The following is a 26,232-nucleotide window of genomic DNA, read 5'->3' on the forward strand; positions in this document are numbered from 1 at the left end:
AGCCTGTGTGCTTAGACTTGATTACTGACTATCTCACTATCACCCGGTTTAATCCCCAATCTCCTCCTGTCTCAGGGTTTACAGCTCCTGTCCTCACTCCTGTTAGATCTTTGATTTGTGCCGTGTTCCTCCTACAAAACAACAATCACACAGCTGTTGCAAAACTTGTTTCAGACAAGCCTGTCAGAGCTTCACAGAGTTTCCTGCTCATCTTATCCTTTAATAGTTGCTCAGATTATACAGTTGGGAGGGAAGTTGTTGCGCCAACGAGAGATGCAATCTCTTGATACTAAAATTCAAGCTTTAAAGACCTTTGTGTCTTTAGGCTGTTTGGTAAAGAGGCTGCACAAATAACTCATTATGGAAAGAGCTTATGTGTTAACTCAAATGAAAAATCCTAAAAACATGTCTGTCATTTTCTTACAGGATGTACAAAGCAGCATGAACTGCGGTCAGTGTGTAATAGTAGCACTGTGAACACAGAAATGCAACAAACTGACTGACATTTGTATCGACTGTTTGACTTACATTAACAATTTTGAGGTATATATTAGTTTACTAAAGCAAGCAAGCTTATTAATATATAATGTATAATGTTGTCATAAACAGAGCTTTATTTAAAAATAAATATAGACATAATGCACACATTATACGTGATTATATATGAAAATTAAAACATGTACAGGATAAACTACGTGTTAAATTAATTAAATTCAGACAAGTTGAATGAAGTGCACACACCGATTTTATACTCTATTTAAAAATCTAAACAAAAGATGGCAATGAAAATGTGAAGTATAACTAATGCAGACATGTTTAATAAAAATCCTTGTTCAGGCCACATTTTTGGAATAAATCTGAATAATTAAAATCTGATTAATGCCAATCTGTCATTTTTAACTTACCTTTAAATATGTCTACAGCTGGGGCACTGTTTACATTTTACATATGCTTTGCTCTTTCGCACCATTAAACCACATTTTTAAGAGGCTAATACTGTATTTTTCACTTATCTTGCAGGAGTTTCATTCATTCAAACTTTATTTATACTGGGAACCCACTGAGATATAAAGGATTAGAATATAAACAAAAAATATATGGCCACACTAATAAGAAAAAACGCCAAATTTAGTTCAAACAATAAACCATTCTGAACAATTACAGATACAAATCGAGACAATAAGATATTTGCGCGTGATCTGATGTTTACTGGGGTATTTGTGGCCCTGAGGTCTTGCTTCCAGCACCGATCATTAAAATGTGGCCCTGTTGCACCCCCAGAGCAGACTTGGTGAACATGGGGTTAAGTTTTCCTCCTCTGCCGAGCGTTTATCCCTCATAATGGGATGTGCCACCGAGTCGCTCTGCCGCTCTAAGCCACAGCAGGTCAACATATTCAGCGCAAGAGGCGGCGCAACAACATGGGCTGAGCCTATCTGCAGGGAGAAACGAGCTGAAGTCGGTGCCGCTCAGTGGTCGTCATTTCACCGATGAGGAGCTGAGACACCGGACATGGTGACACGTGGATCCCCGTGGGCGAGAGGACCCACCGGCCACTACCACCACCCCCAGCAGCAGCAGCAGCAGCACCAGCATTGGACGGATTAACCGGTCGTCGCATGGGTGTGTGCGCGTCTTTCCACTGCCGGACCCGGCGATGCGCTTATTAAAGGAAACTGGGTTCGCAGACATCCGGAAAACGCATCCATGCGCCACGGCCGCTCCGCATCCAGATATGCTGCTGACAACACAAAGCCTGGCTTCAAGGAGCTGCCACAAGAACCCGCACATGCACGTCGGCATGGGTGCGTCAACACGGTTGTTTCGCGACGTTTTGCGGACGAGACGAGTTTTGCAATGAGAGAATCGGGATTTATCAAGTGAGACTTTTATTGATACACAATCCGACAATATGGCTGATCAGAGCAACATCCAGTCCGCCGCCTCCAAGAGTATCAGGCCCTTTAAATCCAGCGAAGAGTACCTGTACGCCATGAAGGAGGACCTGGCCGAGTGGCTCAACACCCTGTACGACCTGGACATCACTGCGGACACCTTCATGGACGGCCTGGAGACCGGCTGTGCGCTCTGTCGGCACGCCAACAACGTGAACCGCGCAGCGCACGACTTCCAGCTGGAGAACCCGGAGGCTGCACAGTCCATGAAGCTGCCGTCCAAAGATGTTGTCTTCCAGTCGCGCAACGTCGTCCCCGGCTCGTTCCTGGCGCGGGATAACGTGTCCAACTTCATCAGCTGGTGCAGGCAGGAGCTCTGGATCAAGGACGTCCTCATGTTCGAGACCAACGACCTGGTGGAGAGGTGCAACGAGAAGAATTTCATCCTGTGCCTCCTCGAAGTGGCGAGACGCGGGTCCAAGTTCGGCATGTTGGCCCCCATGTTGATCCAGCTGGAGGAGGAGATCGAGGAGGAGATCCGGGACCAGGAGAGCCTGAGGATCGATGCCGGGGAGCCGGTGGAGCAGAGCCCGCCCAGCAGGTGCTTCAGTCGGAAGGAGAGCCAGAGCCAGAGCCAGAGCTTGGAGGATGAAGAGGAGCCTGATCCAGAGCCCTTCGTCTGGCAGCAGAAGAGAGTTTTATGTGACATGAGGAATTTGGATGAGTTGGTGAGTTGTGGAGATAAATAAAATACACACAAGCTGCTGTGTATTAGTGCCCTGATCTGCCTCTATAGGAATCCAGAATGTGTCATAAGTGCATTATGATTCATTAGATTAGTGTAATGATCTCACTGCTCATAGGAGTGGATTTGCTGGGAGGCTTCCCACAGCTTCCCACAGGATTTCTCCTTCTCCTGGCCTTGGTTAAATGTAAATATCATGCAGTGTGTTTTGTCTGGTGCTAAAAACTATGAAGCAGCCGATAGATGACTAGTTTTTCCCACACTCAAGCACAGCAGTGTCAAAAGTGAAGCACGGTTTCTGAAAGTATCACATCAGTGCTATAAAGAATTCAGGCGCCTTATAGATTGCCTGTGGCCTGGGCGTGTGCATACATATGTGCATAACTTAGTTTAACCCGTGCTGTTACATTCCTGCTCACCTGTAGGTCACCTGTAGGGTCACACATTCTTACCTTCACCCACAGCAGAGCTCTGAAAAGTCACAGGTCAACTCAGAGACGTGTCTTCTGCATTCTTGTAGAAATGTAGGAGTCATTTGATGGTTATCTTCTTTCATTTATTCTGTCCATCAAGAATAATCAGTGCAACATCCCGAAGATTCCACATTCGGTACCAATTGTATGAACCCCTAAACATGTCCCATTTCTCATATTGGTTCTAATACATTCCTTCCATCAACTCTTGTCATTTGTCAAGTTGAATTGGTTGACCTTTGCCCCAGCCTGCTGACATGTAAGATCTTGTTAGAGCAGAGCTTATGAGCAGGCAGCTGGCCCAGCGGAACACATGCTTGTTGGGTTTTGCACGATGGTGGAAGTTAATATTTTCATGCTGATGAGACGAACAATGTCCTTCTTTGACACCAAAGATGTGAGGGAGGAGGGCCGACAGTCACACTCCTGCCTGTCGGGCAGCGGAGCAGAGCCGTTCTGGTGTGACCTCCACAGACAGAAATAGAGAGCATGTGGAGGAGGATGTGCTCTGTTCAGTCTGCACACTCTCTCTCATATGACTGAGAGCTGAGGATAATACAAGCCAACTGAATTTTGGGACTAAACTGGCATAGAAAAGCTACAGGTGCATATTTCTGTCTTTCCTTATCTGTCGCATCCCTGTGCGCTGTGTCATCTGTCAGACAGCGACATATTTGAGGAGGTTTTGACCGATTTGGGAAGTGGCATCTTGTGTCTGGTGAATGTCCATCCTTGTATAAAATGGATTGCATGCTGCAGAACAGCCAGCTTCATGACCATGAGGCAATTCAACCAAGAAACCACAATGGCACTTAGACATGAGGCCGCAATATTAAAACAGTACGCTATTGTCTAGGGTGCTTTACAGAATTTGCTAAGATGCACCAACACATCCTGTCTAATGACTTCAGCTCTTTGTGGTCCATTTCTCATGTTGAGGTTTAATCTTTGCTTCCACTGAATGCCTCCTAATTTCCTGAACCACAGCACAGTATATTTACCAGGAAATAATCAAAATGAAACCTACATTTTCCTTTAAATACAGTAATAAATATCTGCTACTCAGTTGTAGCTGCAAGATTTTATTCCTCTCCATCCTCCCTAACATTTGTCCCACTGAATACGTTTGTATTTTTGTCCAATGCAGATGCCTAACATGAGATCAACAGTAGATTCATGATGGTTTAATTTTGCATCCGCTTTTTAAAAAAATACATAATTTATCAACCTCTCCATTACCCGCGTTCTTATTTATATCCAGTAACATTATTGATGAAATGTCATCAATTAATTACCGGCCCATTCACTCCAGAGATGTGCACAGCAGCCTCACATGCCTGTGCAAACTTAAATGCTACATACCTTCAGCTTCCGTTTAGTCGTCGTATTTTCCGTCCAGAAATCTCAATGTGGAACAACAGATGATACCATCTACGTAGAATTACTTAGAATTTAGCTCAACTGAAACTGGAATTTTGGGGTTAATGCCGATACAGATTTTTAAGATATTGCTATTTTGGGCAATATTCTTTATAAATATTTGGCATTTTTGATTTATATTTGGAAAATTATGTAAAGACACCATTTTGACTCAGTACCACCGTCTGCTTAGCACTGCTACATGTACTGCAGGCAGTGCTGAAAGTACAGTAAACAAAGGAGTTGGAGCTTTTCTATTGGACAAACTTTTTCATGACACTGTTTCTAAATCACTTCAAGCATCTTTTCCTTCATCATGTTCTGTAAAAAAAATCATCTAGATTTTGGACAACATATAGCTATGTGGGTATATCTACGATAGGCAGATAAATCAGTTGAGCTCTAAAGGAATTTCATCAGTGCATGTGCCATCAAGACGTCCTAAACAAATTGAATTTCAGGCCAAAATGTGAGCTGTACAGTACATATATAGCTATTTAATGCTACTATTTATAAAAAAATATGAACAGGCACCTCTTAATGAGATTGTAAAGTATCTCAGAATCACAATAACAGCAATTTGAAACGCTTCCTTATCATTTTTTAAAGTTCTTTCTTGAGTAACGCATAACATCTTACTGAGATTTTTATCTATGGCAGCTGTATGTTCGTCTAAAGGTTGTTTGGTGGTTGGTCAATCAAGTTAATCTTCTTGTTGAGACAATACAAGTGTGGAGATAATAGGATTACATGTCATTATTCTAAGGACCGTTGTACCGACAGACAGCAATGGCTCAAAATACAACTGCCTCTTTGGACATCAAACTCTTTGATATTCACTGTGCGTCATGAAATATTACTAATTATGATTTATCCCTGAACACTCGGCTTGTGCAACAGCAAAGTGACTCATTGACTCTTACTGCAGACAGTTGGTGTGTCACATCAACTACCTGCTGGATACAATACAAGCTGTAAGCTCCTGGCTTTCCTGGTTACACCCTCACATGAATACAACATCCATCTTCTGATCTGCAACTATGTATATTCTTACTCATCTCACAGTGGGATGGATTTCCACCATAAAGTTGAGGAAGTGGCAGGAGACTCATTTCCTTCATCATAGTTTGACTCAGTGTTTTCCCAAGCGCATGAGATGTGCAAACAGAAGCCTGATCACATCGCTCTTTATGGCCACATAAAGTGTATCCTTTGCATTAGGGGATTTTCTTACATATCACCACTAGAGAGGGATTATGACCATGATCGAATCTGTATCTTTTTATCGCCATATGCAGCTCTGAGCCTGAGGCAATATGGTTGTCTACCTACACAAATGACCTTTTATGTGTGGTTTCTAGGTCATAAGTCGCTGTGCTTAATTCGAAGAAAACATGCTGTCGCTATGGAAAAGTGATCTATATTTAATAATTAAAATAACACTTAGTGACCCCGTAATGTGCACACTAATTGTTCACACATTTACTGCATGCGTAGGCCTCTATTCAGTACAGTGTCCAAGCTTGTAAACAACAGACCGGAGGAGCTTCGCAGTCATTGTTGACTTCCTTCATTTGCCGTCTTCCCTTCTTTCTGCTCACTCATATGAACTGGTTCACGTCTCTTCTCACCCAAGGCTTCAACATTCAGCCCTTGTTCAGTTCATATATGTGAGCCCTCACTCCCATCCCCCACCTCCGTGTCCATTGGAGATGATAAAGCAAAGAGTGGAGCCGTATGTCTTGTTGGTGGCGTGGAACAGAGGAAATGAATAGACTGCCACTGTTAGCGAGGAGACAATCAAAGGCCGACATCTCAATCTATAGATGGAAACACCAGCCGAGGGAAGGGGAGATGAGGGGGGTGTAGAGACAAAATGTGTGCATTCTGCCTATATGGACGCTCTGCTCCTTTAGCCTTATGGTCCAATTCATGCATTCAGGAAGCAGAAAGGGAAGCAGACAACACAGTGTGCCTTGAGTGACGTTACTGTACACTCTGATAAACCTTACTGTGGTGGATGTTACTCTGAGAGGCAGCGCTACAGTAGAGAGAGTGAAACGGAAAAGTAGGTCATCATGCTTTGCAATGGGTCACACTCATACGCTTTGCTGAGAGAGCATGGCAGCCTTCAGTGTTTCTCCCTCTTGTGTCACATGCCCTGGCGTTTTTCTGAGTTTTGGACTTTAAAGGTTATTTTGCTCAGTAACCGTTTCTCGCTTGTCCTCACTGTGATCCATGCGGCAGTGAGGAAACAGCTGACTCCTCACTTTGCATGCCGCCCTCTTTACTTCTTTATTGCAGCGTTTGATGCTATCAGCTGATCGTTTGCATAATTATCATTTTAATTGGGTTTCTATCTGAGTGGCCTTCTGTCTGACTGTGAGAATAATTGTTCACTGGTTATTTCCTGCACTTGCCTGCAGCCTCCTCAAGCTGGTCCCAGGTGGAGGCCGAGCATCAATCCCTCTAACCTTGAGTGTGACAAGGAGAGGCCTGAGTTGTTGTTCAGTCACATGAGAACAAACCGGCAAATGAGTTAGACGATGACCGGATATTTAACTTCCTGCACCAAGTGATTACATTGCTGTTTGACTGAAGCAGATGAATAATGGATTTATTCAGCATATAGCTCTTCATGTCCATCAGATTCCCATATTGCTGCAGCCTCTGATGGGCTGTTTGTCATGAGGCCAGGAGACAGGCATCGATTTACTGAGAATGATTTCCCTCATGCAGGTGATGCTGTCTAACCTGGAGAACGTATGATTACATTTTCACTCTGGGCAAACACAACTAAGAGTATAAAATAAGATAAAAGCATTATATCCTGCAGATAACAGTTAAAGGAATAGTTGGACATTTTCAAAACACTTATTTCTTTATACTTAGTAGGAAAACTCGTATTTTGAACCATCTACTAGCGCCTTTAAAGCTTACTTAAAGCTGTGATAGGCAGTATAGTTGTGGCACCATTGGGCAAACATTTCATACTAACCTTTCAGCATTTTGTAATTCAAGTGGTCTGAGAGGAAACTAGACTTCTGCAACTCTTCTTGACTCCAGCTTTAGAAAATCTAGGCCTTGATGGAAGACTTAAGCTTTTCACACAGATTAGGTGAGATCGTATAAATAGAAATAAATTCCAGCGTGAGAGGAGGACAACGTGGATAAATAGACATTTAAGACATTTAGTCAGGAGAATAGGGTTTTATTTAATGAAAAGCTTTTGGTTTGAACCTTTTTTCAAGTTTGAAGTATATCTTTATGTCCACTGTCATCTGGTGGAACAAACTTATGACAGAAAGCGGAGAACTGCATGAAGAACACTGTATTTCCAAAATCTGTTTTGTTTTTACTTTGGTTTTGGCCTTTTTTCTGATTTCTGCCCTATGCAGCTTTAGCACGCTGTATTGTGCTTGTTAAAAACAGAAAAGCCACATAAAGGCTCAGAATCCCTGTGAAAACTGCACGTTGTTGCCTTTACACTTTGGTTTTTGTACCAGTGAACAAACTAAATACAGCATGTTTATTAGTAGACTTTGGAAGTGCTGGTAGGCAGATTTGGTTGTTTTTATTTGAGCCAGTCTTGCTGCTAATCCTTTTCAGCTTTAATGCCATATCTAAGCTAAATAGCTGCTGACTGTATTGTTGCAGTATTTTTAACCCACTCATCTAACTCTGTATCATAAGGAGAGTAATTATATTTCCCAAGACACTAAAATATGGTTTCATGTTTTTGTAGTTTGTGTTTATTGCCAAAATACACTCAGCAAATTACTCCAACCCTTATACAAGGCATGTTAATTTGGGTCTGAGGGAAACTTTCTACTTGAAGGGAGCTTATCAGCTACCACGCCCCAATATTTAGGCTGCAACTAATTATTATCTTCATTGTTTATTAATCTTTAGATTATTTTCTTGATTTAGTAATGAACTGTTTGGTCTAAAAATGTCCAAAAAAATGATGACAAATGTTGATCAGTGGATTTCAAACTCAAAAATGACATTCTGTAATGTCTTGTTTTGGCCACAACCTAAAGAGATTTAGTTTACTGTCACAGAAAAGTAAAGAAAATATAAAATATTCAATTATAACAAGCTAGAACCAAATCATTTAGACTTTTTCTACCTAAAATTACTCAGAGTGATTCATTATCAAAGTAGTTGGTGATTAATTAGATAGCTGGCAACTAACTGTCATCTAGTTTATCAATCAGTTGTCCATCAAGATTATGGAAAGATGAATAATATATAATTGAAAATTGTTTAATAAGTAGACAAGCAAATCTGTAAAGATGTATATAAAATAGGTAAATCAGTAAAATGTAGATCAGAAACAAGTAAATAGCTGAAGAGTAGGGAGGATTCTGTGCAGCTGAGTAGGAAAAAAGCTTAAAGCTAGTAAGTTTATATTATTTCCAACTACCAAATGATTACAACAGTAGCAGGTATGGATGTAATGCCAGTATAGCTGGTTGGATAGAATGTGTTTTAAAGGTTTTAGAGAGGTATTGATAAACTTGATAGATTTTCCATTTTTAGCCTCCCCTCACAACATAACAACATAACGGAAACTACAGTCAGCATAACACAATATGCTTCAACAGCACAGCAGCCTCCGAAATTATTCTAAATTTGTATCTTCTGTTTTTCCTCCTTGGGTCTTCAAAGGACACACCTGTCCCTCAGGTGTTGATCCCACTCTTGTTTTTCCATCTCCTCTCTGCTGGTTAGGCCTGTTAGACCAGAGCACTAACTGTCTCTAAATGCTTGTACTTCCATGCTGCCTTCAGTTCATTCCCTCGGGCTGCACATTCAACATAATTAGAAAACATAATTATCCTTCATTTAGTTGCTCGTCACCTCCCTACACCCCCGTGTTGTTTTTGAAGAGAGAATTTGTGCAGCGGCCGTCCTGTGTTTATGAAATGTGGCACAGTTGTTCACAGAGGAGTCGTTTATAGAGGCTGTCAGGGCAGAGGTTTAATAGGAGCATAGAGTCTGATATGTGGCTGTTTTCAGTGTGTCTTCATGAGCTCCAGGAATGCTTCTTTATGGGAGGTGGAGCAATAACCCCCTCAAGTTCCAAACAGGCGCCCCCTGTGGCCCAGTTTCCTTGTCTCTGTGATTATCTGATGGTGAGGCTGGTTTATCTCGAGAAGTTTCCAGTCTTCAGGGCGTACAGATAAAAAAAAAAGCGGACAGAAGAGTCTTGTTCTGTCATTTTTTCTATACAATTTACCTCAGATACAGTGTTTGTTCTGTGCCATATCATCTTTTATAGACTCTCTCTGTCTTACAATTGCATCATTCAAGTCAAACCCTGGAAACAGCTTGTATAAATTCCTGTGAACTGAGTTGTGAGTTTTAATGTTCAGTTTTTATTGTTGGAGTTAAGCAATAAGTGTCCTGAAGCCAGTCACAGCAGGCAGCACACCTTTGTTTTGATCAAGAACAAGCTGTGTGGTTGGGCAGACAAATATTCAAATGGATATTTGAATTTCATTCAAAAACCTGAGCCACAATACCAGGAAACGAAAACTAGAACCAATGAATTCAAATCAAACAACAGTAGATGCACTTAGTAGAACAATACTGGCAAACCTCCTGCATTCCTTTGTTCTGATACCACGTTGTTCAGCTATGATCTGCAGTCTTAGTGTAGCATGCTAGTATGCATTTCAGATCAGTCGAGAATATAGTAAATAAAGCCTAAACATCATTATCTCTTCCCCTCCCATTTCCTCTGCTCATCCCCAGGGTTTGCTCTCAGCCATGAATGGTCCTTCAGATGCTTGCAGGTCAGGAAGGAAAAGAATGAGGAGATTGTTGACTCATGCTGAGCAGATATGACGTGATCTGAGCAGTGGGATCTTTAAAAGAATATCTTCTGTATAAGTTCTTTATATTAAACTCCATGTTGACAAATGCAGCTGCTCAGCTTAATTCCAGTAAAGTTTCTCATAAATGAAACAGTTTCTCTTCCTGCAAAAACATCTCCACATTCCTATCTTGAGATAGGGAAGATTCCCAGTATAGGGGCGTGCTGTGGATTGTTCAGCCGCTCGTCGTTTTTCTCTCTTTTCCTTCTCAAACATCTGCAGCTCTTGCTGAAATTGTCTCTTGTGTGACCAGCGTGCATCTATAATTCATCCCTCAGTTTTTTGCAGCATTCCAGCTCCACTTCCGCATGTTTCCTGCGTGACCTTGTGTCTCTCCTCCCCTTCGATCTCCCTCTGCAGTGTGTTGTGTTTTCAGTACAGCAGTCATTGTTGACACAGTGAAGACATGGGAAGTGCACACATTTCATGTCAAGGGTTCCACAGGGCAAATACTTCAGATGTTAGAGCTGCTATTGATTAGGTGATTATTGAAACACCTCATGGTTCTTAATCTGTATCCTGCTCAGTGTTTCATATGAGGCTGCACACCTTTCCTCCAGAGGAAAACTTATGACCTCAGCTGAACAGCCCTGGCTTTACTATAGCAAGAATGAAAAAAAGAAGGGAAACTGTACAGTCAAAAAGGGAAGGGTAAGGCTATGTGTGTGTCTGTTGCCATAGCAATCTTTCCATTAACTCACTGGCTGGGGTTTTTCCAAACAGGGCTCGTCCACCTACTGACTGAATGAAAGACAGAACGACAGGGCAGGGAAAAGGAGAAGGAGCTAGCAGAAAACAAACAAAAAAGGACAAATATAGGTCTGGTCAGTGAGTGCACAAGACAAGTACAAAGGCTGATACACAACAAAGCAAATGAAAGAGAAAAGGAAGCAAAGAAGGCTCAAGAGAAGCAGGTGAGAGGGAGAACAGAGGGGCAGGTGAGATGCTGAGGCTTAGCTCTGATTCCAACCTCTTTAATTAGCATGGGATAGAAGAAGGGTGCTATTTCAAGAAAATAACAAGGTGCCACCGTAATCTTCTGAATACACCATAATGGAGGTGCTGTAGGCCAAGAACACACACAAGTAAGCTGCATCCCAGGAGCTCAGCATACAGCATGAAAGGTGCAGTAAACAGCTGAAGGGTGAAAGCTCGCAGCCTGGCATTTACCTCCAGCATGTCATTTGATCACTTTAATATCAATAAAATGCACCCGTGCCCTTTATGAAGGCATGTTGTAAAGCAGTTATCTCTGCTCCCCTCCTGTGCTTTCCTCAGTCCACTTTACTGCCTTTACTTTCTCCTGCTCGACAAGTGTGCACACGCCTTTGTCTGAGAGAGAGACGCCAAGAACAACATCAAAGTTGTCCAATCCGGCGAGAGCACACGGGGCCTACGCAACACAGGCCCATCTCACTCCACCCTGCAGTTGTGCCTGCCTCTAGTTGCCTAATAAGCACCCCCAAACACAGCAAGGGCAACCAGCTCTCTCAGTTTAAAACCCAGCTGGCAGCACAGGCCTGCTGACATCATCACCTCCAGTCTGATTCCTGAGCTTTCTCCCGTTCAGTTTATGATGTCACAAGCACAAATGCTGTCTTGTAAAATCTCTGAGAGCTCCAGAGCCGAGAGTAGTCATTAGAACGTCCAGATATGTGCTTTGGTGACTTTTTGCGGTGAGCTAAATGACCAAAATGTTCTGAGGAGATGAGGTGAGGCGGGGCTTTTTAATGTGGTAAGACAGCAGGCGGCCGAGCTTCATCACCCAGTAGGTGCTTGGAGAGAAAACTTGGCAGGAAGATGACGCACAAACGCGCTCCGACACCCCCGTATGTAAAGGCAGCCAAGACTGCTCATTTCTCACCACATTAAAACAGAGTCATTGTGTTGCTGACGCACAGGTCCAGCAGGGCTTTGTTCCGATGTGTGACTAAACATGACCTGACATAATGTGGGGGCACTGCTCAGGAAAACAGGAAGGGATCACTGTCAGGTTCCTCTCTGAAGTGTGCATCATGTTCACGTGCTGCAATGATTTATTTATTTTCTCTTCTCCACAGGTCCGTGAGATTCTGGGTCGCTGTTCCTGTCCGGCCCAGTTTCCTATGATCAAGGTGTCCGAAGGGAAATACAAAGTGGGAGACTCCAGCGCTCTGATCTTCATTCGGGTAGGTCTTCACCACCATGATCCCAAATATCTGTCCATGTATTGTTCGCTTTTATTGCTGCTCATAAATGCTCGATGCAGGAAGCACATCTCTCCAGTCCTATCAAATCACACCGACTGCCCGTTCATTACAGAACTCAGTTTGGATTGCTTTTAAATCTCTACGTGTTCTGGTTTCACTTTACATCCCAGAACTTTTAGCCCCGACAATCTGAAATAACCTTCCCTATACTGTCACAAACCCTAAATTTGTTTCTCAGCTTTTAGCACTCACCCAAAGACAGACATTTGCATTATATTTTATAGTCTTTTTTAATGTTTTTCTTTTGCTCTGCTTTTGTAAGGCATCTTGTAACTCCATTTTTTTGAGAAGTGCTATAGAAACAAAGCTTATTACTTTTATTATTATTTTAAAGGTGCAGTTATACAGACATAGCTGCATTATTTTGTCACTTAAAAAATCTACAATTTTGATACCAGTGCAGCTCTGACTGTCAAACACAGCACCTCGAAATATAAGAATGGCATGACTTCATTTTGTTAGTTTTTTTTTAAATCCTCACATTAAATAGATTCATGTCTTTTAAATGCGATTCTAAATTCAGATTAAATTTGTACAATTTTATTAACACACACTTGCCTTCTGATGAATTCAAAATTTTCCATCACTGTTCATCCACACAGTCTCAGTGTCAAATTTCACTTTTCTGACTTCAAGTAACAGATAGAAAACAAAAATAAAGCCCAAAGTTTCAATGAAGCTGAATCATTTTGAATGCTTTAGGTCAGTTTTTACACATGTTCAAATCATATATCCGCTTGGCACAAAGCACAGAAGCTGTGCAGTAATTTCATGGAACCATACGGTGCTGGCATATGGCACGTTGGCATATGTTGTTTCAAGAAGACCAAGGTTAGGCAGCAACAGATAAACCCCTGAGCTGCTGGGTGGAATCAAACCTCAGTGAAATGTACAGTACAGTAAGTAACAGTGTTGTGATTTCTCCGTCTATAGCCAGTGTTTACAAACTGCCTCCATCTGGCCCACACCCAGGACTCTACTCTTCCCATCTCGACACAAATAGAGCTTTAGGTCATTTCCTGAGTTTTCCTTATCTTGGCTGCAGCCTGTTTTTGCCGGACTGCGTGTCTCATTTTCAGTTTGAGAGCTGCAACTGTAGCCTCTGGCCTCAGAGGACGGTGTAGGAAGGGTTCCTGATACCAGAGATCGATTTCGTCTCACTTACCTAAAATGTACCACAACCAGATTAATGGACCCTTTGGATGATTTTCCGAGTTGCCTGCATTCACATTTTACTGTCAGTCAGTCTGACTGCCAGTAATGTTGCCGTTTTTTTTTCACATTTAGTGGCACCACTCGGTAGACACTTTGTGATGAAATGTTTTCCACACCCTTCCCTGTCAAGAAAAAGCTTTGTCCACATAATAGGTGCAGTAAAGTCACCGATCCTGTCATGTGTACTAAATTTACAGCAACTGTAAGAGCCTGTGTGAAAATTATTGCTCTGCGGACAGTGGTTGAATCTTAAATTTCTAAAATAGCAGAACCCTCCCCAGTTATTAGTATTTTCTCTGCACTCTCTCCTTGACCTAGAAAAAAATGCACTGACAGTTTAAAATATAGCACCGAGTTGGTACAACACAGTCCTCTCAGTCTCTGCACAAAATGAAAGAAAGCATAAAGAATTTATCAATGTGTGATCTAATTCACTACCATCATGCACCAATGTGTGTATGAATTAAAGGTGGATTAACTTTTTTTTTAATTATTGCAAATATGACAAATTGATGAAGCAATTTCCTATCTTTTAATAAAGAGTTATGCAATAAAACGCTGAACCAGAATTATGATATAGGCCAGCTGTATATGAGAGAATCAACATTTTTTCTTAAGAGGAGGCGATGACTGTTAGCAGAGACAACATGTAATCCCTATATTAGATCAATTAGACCACCACAAAGATTCACTTGCATTCTAGGTTTCAGAAAACTGCTTTATCACACTGAAATGGAGACAGGTTGTTGTCCTCTGCACGCTTTCTTTACCCACTGAGGACAGTACAACCATTATTTATGAGTATTTGTTTGTAGAATAACAAAAAAAAAGCTTCACTGCTCTCCAGAAAAAAAAATCTCTCCCCCTCTTTAGGAAAAACGACGCCATATAATACTCCCTCTTTGCTGCCGTCCACTCCACCCTGTGTATTTTCCATAGTCCCGAAGATGGAGAGTGATCTGTCTGATCTGTGTAACATGTGCAGCAGCCATTTCAATGTAACAGACACATTTAAATATGGCAGTGGATTTTGTGTGTGTGTGTGTGTGTGTGAATGTGTGTGCATGAGCGTGTCTGGGAGCCTTTCACTTGTCAGATTGGCTCTCTTCATGCTGTTTCCGCCCTCTCCTGATTCCTCACTGGGGATTGTACATATGCCCAAGCAGCTACAAGTGCACCCAACACGCTTCCCTTATTCTTCTGATGGGAGGAAACCAGCAGCCGCCTTGAAAGCCAAAAAAAAAAAACCTATTCAGCTGCCAAAGCTGTTACAAGGATCTCAGGCTAAGTCATGGGGATGAAGTCGTGAAAGCAAACGGGCAGACGGACCTCATGAACACGAGGGGTGGGGAGTTAATAAGGCATCTTTGTCTGAGAGGGAGGCTGCTCCCCAGTGGGAGGAGATGCCTTCAGTCATGGGGCACAACAGCTGAAATGAAGCATGAGCTTAATTTTTTTAACTCAGCAGCAAGATTTAGGAAGAAATCAGTTCAACACACCCCCGCAATGATGACACGAAGTCTCCCTGTTCACGGTTGCCATAGAAACAGGGATTGGGTCTCTGTACTGGTGAAGATGCCCCTGCAGTTGTTGGGAAATCTGGCAGCTGAGCCACAGTTCTAAAGTGGAACATGGTCCCTAAACATCTATTCAGACTCAGCGGAGTCATGGGCAGAGCTGTGGCATCATGTTTAAAATATGAAATGCATGTTGTTTATGGAAACAAGTGATGCAGAATACAGGGAAAGACATTTCATCAGTGTTTATACTGAAATTTTGATCACTCAGTTTAAAATTTTGCCTCAAGTTCAGGTTGTTTTAGCTTTATAATGTAATATACATCTGTTTTGTCTGTTTCTGAAGATATGTAACCTGTATGCTGCTTTCTGCTGACTCTGAAACAGCTTGCTTTATAATTTGGCAGCTCATATCACAAAATAGGGATTATCCTTACCACATGGTATTATACTGTTATTAGATAACTACAGTGAATTAAATGAGCTAACATTCTAGAAATTATTACTACGTGATAAGCATTTTAAGGTCTTTAATAATTCTCTTTATAGTCATGAAATTATCACACTGCGATTAAATATTTATTTGGATTCCCTGTAGCTGGTACCACACCTGACAGCTATTACACTAGCACAGATAAAAACTATAAAAACTGCCTGAAATACAAGTATAAAGATGTCTTTATGTGTAACTGGCACCACCTGGATCGCAGTATGAACAGAAACATGAAATAAAGGATCACAGAGAGAGTCAAAGGAGAAATTTTAGTCTGCTCTTCTGCTGTTTGAACTTTGTGTCTTTTTTCAAATCTCTCTTTGCCAGACCTTGTGATCTTTTTATTGCTGAAGTTCATATTGCAGTGATCCCAAAAATCTGATATGTTCTGAACCTTGTGTAACCCTGCTCCCTACTGCTGGCTCATGATGGTGATACAGCATCACACAAACCGTAAACCTGTTACTGACATAAGGCCAAAGCAGTGGAGAGTAAGCAGTTTATACTCGCAGGTCTGACAGAGATAAGCAGATCAGCTGTTTTGATGGATTTGATGTAGTAGTGGAGCAGAGACTTGTCGTGGATTGGCAGGGATTGTATTGGAGAGAAGGTGGGGTCAGACTTTGGAGCACATACCCCGTCCGTGGCCTCTCTCTGACCACGATCAGGGACCTGGAGATGCGATACTCCGACACGTGTCATTTGGTGGAAATAAATACTGTTCCAGCCCGCACAGCTTTACCATTATGGCTTCGCTTTGCGTGCCCTCAAAGACACGGGTACAACCTTTGAAACATGTGGCTGGCAGACCGTTGTTACACAAACCAAGGCAGGAGGAGGCATCCACAGGGCTGTCGCATCAAGCCCAGCGTGCTGCCTCAGTGAAGGCAATTTCTGCCTGGAGGGCGTGAGGCTCTTTGGTCTGATCTTGTGGATGTGTATGCCTCAAAGAACAGAGGAGAGTAGGAAATGACATATCCACCCACCCCCCCTCTGCTATGGCTATTCCGGCCTCCCTCTTCGCTCTGCTCCTCTCCCCGATAACAGGATTCTCAGCTGAGGAGCTGAGCGGACAGCAGGGGTGAGCTGTTACCATGCTAATTCACCCCCCATTCCCCTCTGAAAACATGGGGAAGCCAGTTGAGAGGCATGGGAGAAGGAGAGGGGCGCTTAAAAAAAGAGTGTCTTTCACAGCACTTTGGCTCTTTATTATGCTACCGTACTCAGTGAGTTGGCATAGCAATGAACGGCCCTCATAATGGCAGCAGCTGGGGGTGATGTGGGAGAAAGAGGAGTTGTTGGGGGGAGGGAGGGAGAGGCAGGGGCACATGCAGGGGTGCATCTAGATGTTACGTAACACTGAGGGCCAGCCAGCCTTCAGCAAGCTGCCCTGTTTGTCACATTTGCATTTCTATAGACTTGTGTGTGTGATGGTGCAGTATATCAAAAAGGTTTAAGCCATTTTTTTTTGTGTATGAGTTTGCATGCTGTTTTTTCTTCATCTATTGAAGCCTTGTTTTCTCTTTTCTCCCCTCAGGTCCTTCGGACTCATGTGATGGTGCGTGTTGGAGGGGGCTGGGACACATTAGAGCACTATTTGGACAAGCATGACCCATGTCGCTGTGCTGCTTTCGGTGAGGTCACTTCCTATTCAGCCCCTCACAAAACAACTTTGTTGTCATGGCTCAGCGTTGCATAATTCATAATACATGTAAGATTATGAACAACACGATTCACGTCAGATGTACTGTGTTCTGTGACTAGGAGCATACACCGTGAAGGTCAGGTTGGATAATAGTATTCATCGTTCAGTCCTCGTAGATTTATAGTTAGACAGTTCTAAATTTTGTTATTGCATATATCACATTTTTTGCTGTGTGACTAATTTGACATTGTTACATCACCCAGTCTGTGTCATGCTGAACTCTGACTAGTGTTTACACCCTGCCAAGAAATGTAGATGTGGAAAATGATGTAAGATTGTAATGGAAAATGTCACACACATGATTCTATAGTTCCCCTCCCGCTGCCTGATACTGCAGCACATCTGTATAGCAACTCATGTCAACGCAACATTTTGTTGTTCAAAAACTGGACACCTGTCCGAACCATTCAGTGTTTACACTCACTTTGATTAGCAGCACAGAGCCCAAAGCGATGCTGGATGAGACTGTGCATCCGCTGCTGCTGTAGAGGGGACGACTGTCTGGACAGCTGACATTAGCTGAAATCATAATTGGTGTTATATTTGGAACCACAAAGGGCCACACTAAAGATCAGGCAGTATTAGGTGGTGAGAGGAACAGGGCATTTGTGCTCTATAAATGTTCAACTAAAATGACAGGATCATTCAGGGATCAAGTAAGAATCTCTTGGAAGCAGAGGCAGTATTTTATCTACTGCTTTTATCTACCGTAAGCCCTTGATGCCATTGATGTTGGTAGCTCTGGTTTATTTCTTGACCACTAAATGTCTTTTATCCTTGCTGATTGTACGTGGAGTCTGTCAGAGTTAGAGGTTTCTCTTGACCACCTGTTGTCAATCTGCCTGCGCAGCCCACCGTTACCACCAGGCTAAAGCCAGTGGAGGTCAGGGGGCCCAGAGCAAGTCCTCCAGCGCCCACTCCTCCCGCTCCACCAGCCCAGGACCACATTGGAGAAACGATGGCATCGCACCTTACAAACCCCCTGACAGACGCTCCCTGGAGCCCCTCGCTGCTCCCTGTGCCTCCTCCTCCTCGTCCTCCTCCACACGGTCGGGCCGATCTCAGAGCTCCGCCGTCCACGCTGAGCCCGACTCGGCTGCAGTACGAACTCTCCTCCCACGGCCGCCACGAGACCGCTCAGAGCCCCGCCACTTTAATCCTCTCAGGTGAGTCTGCGTGTCTACGCAAGTGTGCGGATAAGTGTGTGATACCGTGGTAAGAAATTAATCTCTAAGAAGCATCCTGGCAGGGCGGTTTTTGCTGCTTGCTCTTTTATGCCAGCAGACAGGCAGCCAGACTGCACACACACACACATATACACACACACACACACACACACACACACACACACACACACACACACCAAGAGTGGGCCATACACACAACAAATACACAAACCGGGAAGCCACAGATTAGACCAGAGCAGATTTATCTAATCTCAGGTGACATTGCCCTGGTAAATCTGTCTCACACAGCTGCCCTACAGCACCTCCTAGTGGCTACAAATTTGACTTCTACATGTTTGCTCTCTCTCTTTTCTCTTCCACTTTCATTCAGCTAATTAGACTATTGACTGTCTATCATGGCTAGGATTCTGAGAGAGCTGTTGCTTCAGCCTTTCTTCTTTTGCCATGGTAAACAGATGGTCTGAATCACTCTGAAGCCAGCGACAAATAATGCCACATCAGTCTTGTGTGATACGCTTCTGAAATGAGACAAAGGAGTCACGATTGTAACTGTAAGATCTTTACACATGACTCTTTCTGTGGAGATATAAAGACAAGAAAATCTCCTTAAGCCTTTTTATTAAGCTGGAAAAAATTTCAGTTGGTCACATACTTCCCAATATATCAGAGTGCGAAGGCGCTATTGTTTAACACAATTAGGATTTGAATGGTGGTTTACTTTGGCTACAAGCCAGTATGTGGCTCATTTCTGTTTTGAGCAATCACTCAGTCCAGACGTCAAGGCAGCAGCTCATTCAAGTTAACCCTGTGTGGGTGCGCCAGACTAGATGAAGACTAATCTGCAAACTATCCCTGGACAACTGTTCACTGCTAACTGGGGAAGTAGGTCAACAGGTGGACTCCATGTTGGGGAATTTCTATGCCTGAATATGTACAAATCTAATTTCTGAGGATAACTACAAGTCCGGTGTGATAAAATACCAATTATAAAGGCACAGAATGTGATCTAAATGAAAACAAAACTATAGCTCCATCAACAAAATTCAGAACAAAGGACTGCAGCAGTTTGTCATGAATAAATTGATTTATTGGTTCATTTTAAAAGCTTATTACACTATTTATACTGATGTTTTAAATGTTTGAATAAAAGTTTAGCTACAGTTATTGTAACCTATTTTTTTGTAAATGATATGGATAAAACAGGCTGATGCTCCGTGTCATAATTAATTGGGAAATAGACCAATGCTGTTTTATTGTATAGATTTCAAATGCAGTTTTGTGTCATGCAATGTATGGATGCTGCCTATCATATCCATCTATCCAGGTTTGTTCTTCCTGTAAGGTCAACTGTGAGCTGATTACCCAGTTAAACCTGCTGGTCCCACTGGTGCGTGACAGTGGAGTGGTGTCTGGTTGGGAAAGGCAGTGTTGTGTGTTGGACTAGAAAATCTATGAGACCTCTAATCCTGCCCCCACTTGTTCTCATCTGCCCAGTAATCCCCCTGACTGTCACTGTCCACTGTTCCAAGAAACACATGAGCCTTGGCTCAGAAACACTGTCTCTGTGCAACAGTTAGAAATACTCACAAATCCTTACGATTGCACATTATGTTAAATCACATCATGAAAGATGGACAATATTTGTCCTACATTTGCTGGTGTCTTGAGAGCTGTGTCAGATGTACCACCTGTGTAGTGATATTACTGCAAATCAGGAAAAGTTCCAGACTGTTTCTTTGAAGTATGTGACGTTATTATAAATGTATTTGTCTCTTTCTCCATCCTACATTATAGGTATAAGGAGACAATGTTGCCAGTGACAAGACGTCTGTCTGGAGACAGCGACTCCTCTACAGCCTCCTCTAAGGGCGGAGGAAGTGGAGGAGGAGGAGGGGGACGTCATTCTCTTGGTGGTCCTTCGCGGCGTTCTGGTGAAGAGGTAGTCCTGCTTGTCAACCGCAAGGAAGGGAAGCATATGATTGAGAGGCCTGGAGCTGGAAATCAAACCCCATCCCTGCGTCCCTCGCTGCCTCGTGCTCGCAGCCAGTCACGGGAACGCTCTACGCTCGCTCCAGTACTCAAACCGAACCCACCGCAGGGATCCTCTGATGGAGCTCGGACGTCTCGCACTGAGAGGGGCCGCTCGCTGGGCAACGAGGGCCCGAGGAGGTTCCACGCTCCTCGTTCCCATAGCCAGAGTAAGGTACCCAGTCGTACTCGGTCCATTGACGTCAGTCCAGGTCCCAGTCTGTCCCACAGAGACACTCAGCCCCCAGCGTCAGACAGACGAGAGGATCTTCGGCCCAAACAAGCGCTCCCATCCTCTCCCAGAGTGGCTGGTGGGTTCTCCAAGAGGCAGTCATCCTCATGCTCAAACTCACCAATCAAAGGAGTTCAGAGCAACAGCAACCCCAGCAAGAAGACTATAACCACCCCTAGACCCCCTGCCCCTCGCTCACCCTCCATAGGTAAAGGCAGACTGCTGCCACCTGTCACCTCAGGAGGGAGACGGTCACCACACTCATCTCCTCGCAACTCTCATCATCATGCGTCCCGCCCACCTCGAATCTCACAGGGCACCCGCTCTGCTGGGCGAGGCCACCACAGAATCTGGTCTGGTGTGGAGCGACAGCAGCCTGAGGAGGAAGGCCTGGGCTTTGGCTTCCAAATGCTGCCAACGTTAGACCCTCAGAGGGAGCAGGACCTGTATCGCAGCTTTGAGGCCGAGTTTCTGGCCAATACGCAGCAGGTGAAAGGAGTATTTACAAAAGCTCCAGGAGGAGCAGCGCTGCAGGGAGCTGGGACATGTCCAGTGCCAGCTATCACTGATCCTAATGTTACTGACTCTGCTTATTCCTCCTCCAACTCCTCCACATCCTCCTTGAATGTGGGTGCAAAGATAGGAAATCTCCCTGACCTCAGAGAATCCAAGAGAACTAACCGTCCCTTCTCAATGGACGACCCCTTGAATTTACTTTACGGGCACAATTTTGGTGGCTCACACAGCCAAGGAGAGCCAGAGCACTGGGGCGATCGTAGCGGGGGTCTCAAGAAGCTCCCGGCCATTTCTAGTTCAGTAGAGGAAAGTGAAATTCCATCTTCCCTTCCGGGTCTTGGAGACACAGAGTTGATGAATCAGATCCCCTCACAGCCTGCGTTCCACTGTAGGAACATGAATGGAGAGCATGGAGGTTGCCCTCCTACAGGGGGCCTCGCAGGTCAACAGGGTCAGCTCGGCTGGGGCACACGGCCTGAAGGAAACGTACCTCTGGAAAATCACCAGCCGAACTTACCTTATGACCTGGAAAATGGTGACGGGAGCGATGACCTCCCACCTCCAGAGGCTTGTCCATCACCTGTGCCCCTCCCCCCCTCTGAGGACTGCTCCTTCCAGGATTCCTCAAGTGAAAACTCTTCCATGTGCTTCAGCTTGAGCGAATCCCGCTCCGAGTCCCCTCCACCTACTTCACCCTTAACTAATGGGGACGCTGATGGGGAAGTGCTGCAAACAAAGAAACTGCAGAAAAAATCAAACAGTGTAGACTCGATCTCTAAGCACAAACTGGGAGCCAGGTTCAGACCCCGCACTGACAACAGACCAGAAAACAGCCGATCACGTATCCCCACCCCGGTCAGCTACAGAGACCTGCAGGCTAATGACACTCTCTCCCCCTGTCACACCCCACCACTGTCCCCCCAGAGCTCCCACCATCCTGGTCGTCCAGCCACATGCAAGAGCCTCCACCAGGCCTTCGCAGACATGATCAATCCTCAGCCCCGTTCTCCTGCCATGGGCAACAAAGACTGCCCCTTTGCTGGACAGTCAGGCAGCCTGGACACTGAAGCTTGGATGTAGCACAAAACTGTTGGATATGACACAGAGGGTGGTTGCCATGAACTTGAACTACTGTGTAAAAAAAAGACTCAAGACTGGGCTATAGACTGTTTCCACTGCATGTCACACACTCCTTCGTTTTCATTTAGTTTCTCCCCTGAATACCTGCAGGGGATTCACGTTGCTTTTTTTGCACTTAAGCCAAAATTATTTATTACCAAAGGAATGGTTTTTAATATTACTGTAAGTTTTAATGTCTGCATGGGGATGCTTTTGCCAAGACACTTGTGAACTTCTCACGGTTGATACTCAAAGATAGAGAGAGAGCATATGTGCTGCCATGTGCCCCACTAAGGGGCATGGGAAAGTGCCAGGGATTTAAAACTGCAACTCTATACACAGCGTAAACACTAAACCGTTAGTCACACGGAGTGGCTCCCTCTTGTGGTTTGCCTCTCTGCTTGCCTTGGTAGTCAAAATGCTGGTATGATGACTGCAATTTCTTTCAGTGTCTCTACATTAGTGGTCTTCATATACGATTCTGTAAACTCATATTCATAGTATACTAATCGGTCACATAGACAAAGGTACCCCCATCATTCTTCTATCTTTATCAACTACCAATTTCTGTACAGTTGCCTGGTGTTAATGTCTGCTTTTCACAGTCAATCAGTGTAGTCAAGATAGATAATATTTGTTTTTCGAATGCTTAATGTGTTAAGATTTTGTTTTAATGCAGTACAACATTTTAACTTTGAAGTGGATTAAGTGTAAAAATATGAGAAGCGGTGAAAGTTCTTTTACTTTGTGTCATTGCCACTGAAACAGAGATGTTGAGAGCTCTTCCTCTGACCAAACTGTACTCTAGAATACAATGCGATATATATGTGCAGGAGTCACATGCTTAGGAGTCTGAATGTGTAAATACATGTGCTCTCTGAGGGATGTGGGCACTTTGTACATAAAAAGGCATGGAATATACAGTTTAATGTACATATTCACTGTATTAAGTTCTGTGCTGCCTTAGCTATGCAATATTGGTGTTGAAAATGCCTTGACTATTCCCTTTGCCTTAAAATTTTATTCACAGGTTATTTTCTGAATGTTTTTGCTCAACATCACTGAGATCTCTTTGGTAACACTACATTGCCGTCATTTACTGTTTATAATAATGGATATTGAAGAGTTTGGGTGTGTGAATGCGGAGAAAAAAGTGAGGAACTTTGCCAATTTGAGTCATAAATTATACTTGACGTAGATGTACAATTCATGACAAGGATGTGAAATGAATTCCCTCTTGTTTTGGAACACAAGAAGCCAGATAACCCACTTAGCAGATGGATTTCAAAGACACAAGCTATGGGGACATCTAGTGGCTCAAGAAAGACATGTTTTATTCACAGTAAAAATAGATTATCTTGACACTGTTCCCTTTTCTTGATATGTTTATGAGACATATCCTGGTGCTGATTAGAGCCGTTAGAGCTGTTAACAATGGTATGATGTGGTGAAGTTCGGTGGATGAAGAATGACTCGAGTGTCTGCATGTGTGCAAAGGTGCATGAATAATAGATACTGTAACTGGATATCGAGGTTCCTTTGTGAAGCTCTTCCACAGATGTCATCAATATGAGAGGCCGGTCTGCAGCTACAGAGCTTACAGATCTCTTTTTTGATGTGGACTTTGTATATTGTGTTTGAAAGTTGAAAAAGTTGGAAGTTTGCTGTCAGTGTTCTGCAGAAACCCCATAAACTCCAGAACATTTTTCTACAAAATCAGTGACCATTTGTTTTTAAGATTTGAGATAATTTTGATAAATATTTCCAACAGAGATGTGGGGAGGCAATAACAGGTATAAAAGGAAGAAAACATTTTTTGATAAAATTGTTTTTGCAGAACACTAACAATGATTAGGTTAAAAAAAGGAGTGTGTATATGTTTGTGTACATACTGTGTGAGAATATGTACAGAATTGGGGTAAGGAAGGATGTGATGTTGGTCTAATTTATTTATTTATGAAATCGATGCTCAGTGGGCTCAAATGATATCTGTGTCCAAAGTACTTTAAATAAATAAGTGTTTAGGGGAATCCAAATGAGGCGAGGCATTCTAAGATGTCTGAGTTTGCTCAGCAGTGTACTGTAAAGAGAATTAATCCATTTGAGATGTGTCCGGTTAATAAAAACTGGAATGATCCTGCAGACGCGCTGAACATATTTCGTCGTTTCCCATCATTCAAAAACACAGTAATTTGATTTATTGCTGACTCCTCACTGCTACAAATAATTTATGATCTATCAGTATTGTTAGAGCTACATTGGTTGAATATGTAGCTGGTTATCAGTTTCACTTGTATTAACAGATTATTATATGTATCCTAATTATTTTCATTTTGGTTTATTTGAAGACATTTGCATCTTGAAATCGCTCAGTCATGTGAACTGTGACTTCTTGCAAACACAGACATATATTTGGTTCTCAGTCATAAAATGAGTGATTGTCCGCTAGTTTGCTCTTTGTCCGGCACAACTTTACAAATTTCACTCCTCCGTGTTCTCAGTCGGCAAAATCTGAATGTTTGTGATCAGACAGTTTCTTGTTTGCTAATGTCATTTTCACAAAAAACTTCAGTTCAGTGTATAGATTGCTTGACATTGTGGAATTTGTGTATATGAAATAGCAATACTGCAACATTTCACTCTTTTTTGAAGTTGAAAAGACTGTCAAGTTGTTCTTGTAATAAATATTTTCTTCTGAAATTTAACTCTGATCAATTTTTCATGTGGTCACAGCAGTGTGCAGAGCAGAAGATTTTTGGATTTGGCAGCTGTCCTGCAGTTCCAGTCAAAGACATGCCAGAATGTGAATGTGGATGATGACAATATTACTCTTTGTGCACTATGTGATTTACTACATAGAATTTTGTATTTGAAACCGAATTTCATGGGCATAAAATGTAAGACACTGTGTATAATCATCCAAACTGTAAAGTAAATGATTATCTCTTTGTGCTGATTTGTGCAGTCTGACATTCAAATTGTTACCAAACTCAAGCAAAACTGAACCTCCTTTCAAATGTGTGGAAAAGCTTACATTGAGCCTACATTTAGAATACATATTTTGGTTAAATAACCCAGCTAAAACTAGTATAGTCTTATAAGGTAGTAGTATGAAAAATCCCCACATCTGTACATTTTGTAACATTCAAGTTTTGAAACTGTTTCAAGGGGTGGCTATTAAAATTTATGCTTCTTCTAGGGCTTTAGTTTACAGTGTTGTTTGGATTTTGTGTTACCCTCACAGATGCTTGTGGTGTTTAGTGTACACCCAACCAAATGAATGGATAAAACATACAAACTTGTGGTTTGTACACAGAGAAATGATTAACAGTTTAATAATACCTCTTAATGTAACAGTTAGTTTGCAAGATTTAGATTGCATTAGCTACCAGACAAATTGAACACATTATCAACCATAATGACTTCCTACTTTTTCATAATGTTTCAAATTATAGTTACATTTTTGTAAGCTGCAGTTTATGTTGCCAACTTTCATCAGTGGATGTTGTGGCCTGCAGCATCCAAACAGAACTAATCTCAGTGCTAAAGACAGT

At 42.8% G+C, this 26,232-nt stretch overlaps 1 protein-coding gene across 1 annotated transcript; it reads left to right on the forward strand.

Annotated features, from left to right (window-relative positions):
• The first annotated feature begins 1,377 nt into the window (after positions 1-1,377).
• Positions 1,378-25,383, forward strand: gas2l1 (growth arrest-specific 2 like 1). The gene is made up of 5 exons (XM_023281204.3): positions 1,378-2,623; positions 12,478-12,585; positions 17,429-17,525; positions 18,447-18,762; positions 20,578-25,383. The coding sequence occupies exons 1-5, from the start codon at positions 1,913-1,915 to the stop codon at positions 22,637-22,639; spliced, it is 3,294 nt and encodes a 1,097-aa protein (XP_023136972.2). The 5' UTR covers positions 1,378-1,912; the 3' UTR covers positions 22,640-25,383.
• Positions 25,384-26,232: the final 849 nt, after the last annotated feature.

This window comes from Amphiprion ocellaris, chromosome 6, assembly GCF_022539595.1.
Source record: "Amphiprion ocellaris isolate individual 3 ecotype Okinawa chromosome 6, ASM2253959v1, whole genome shotgun sequence".
NCBI classification, from domain to species: Eukaryota; Metazoa; Chordata; class Actinopteri; family Pomacentridae; genus Amphiprion; species Amphiprion ocellaris.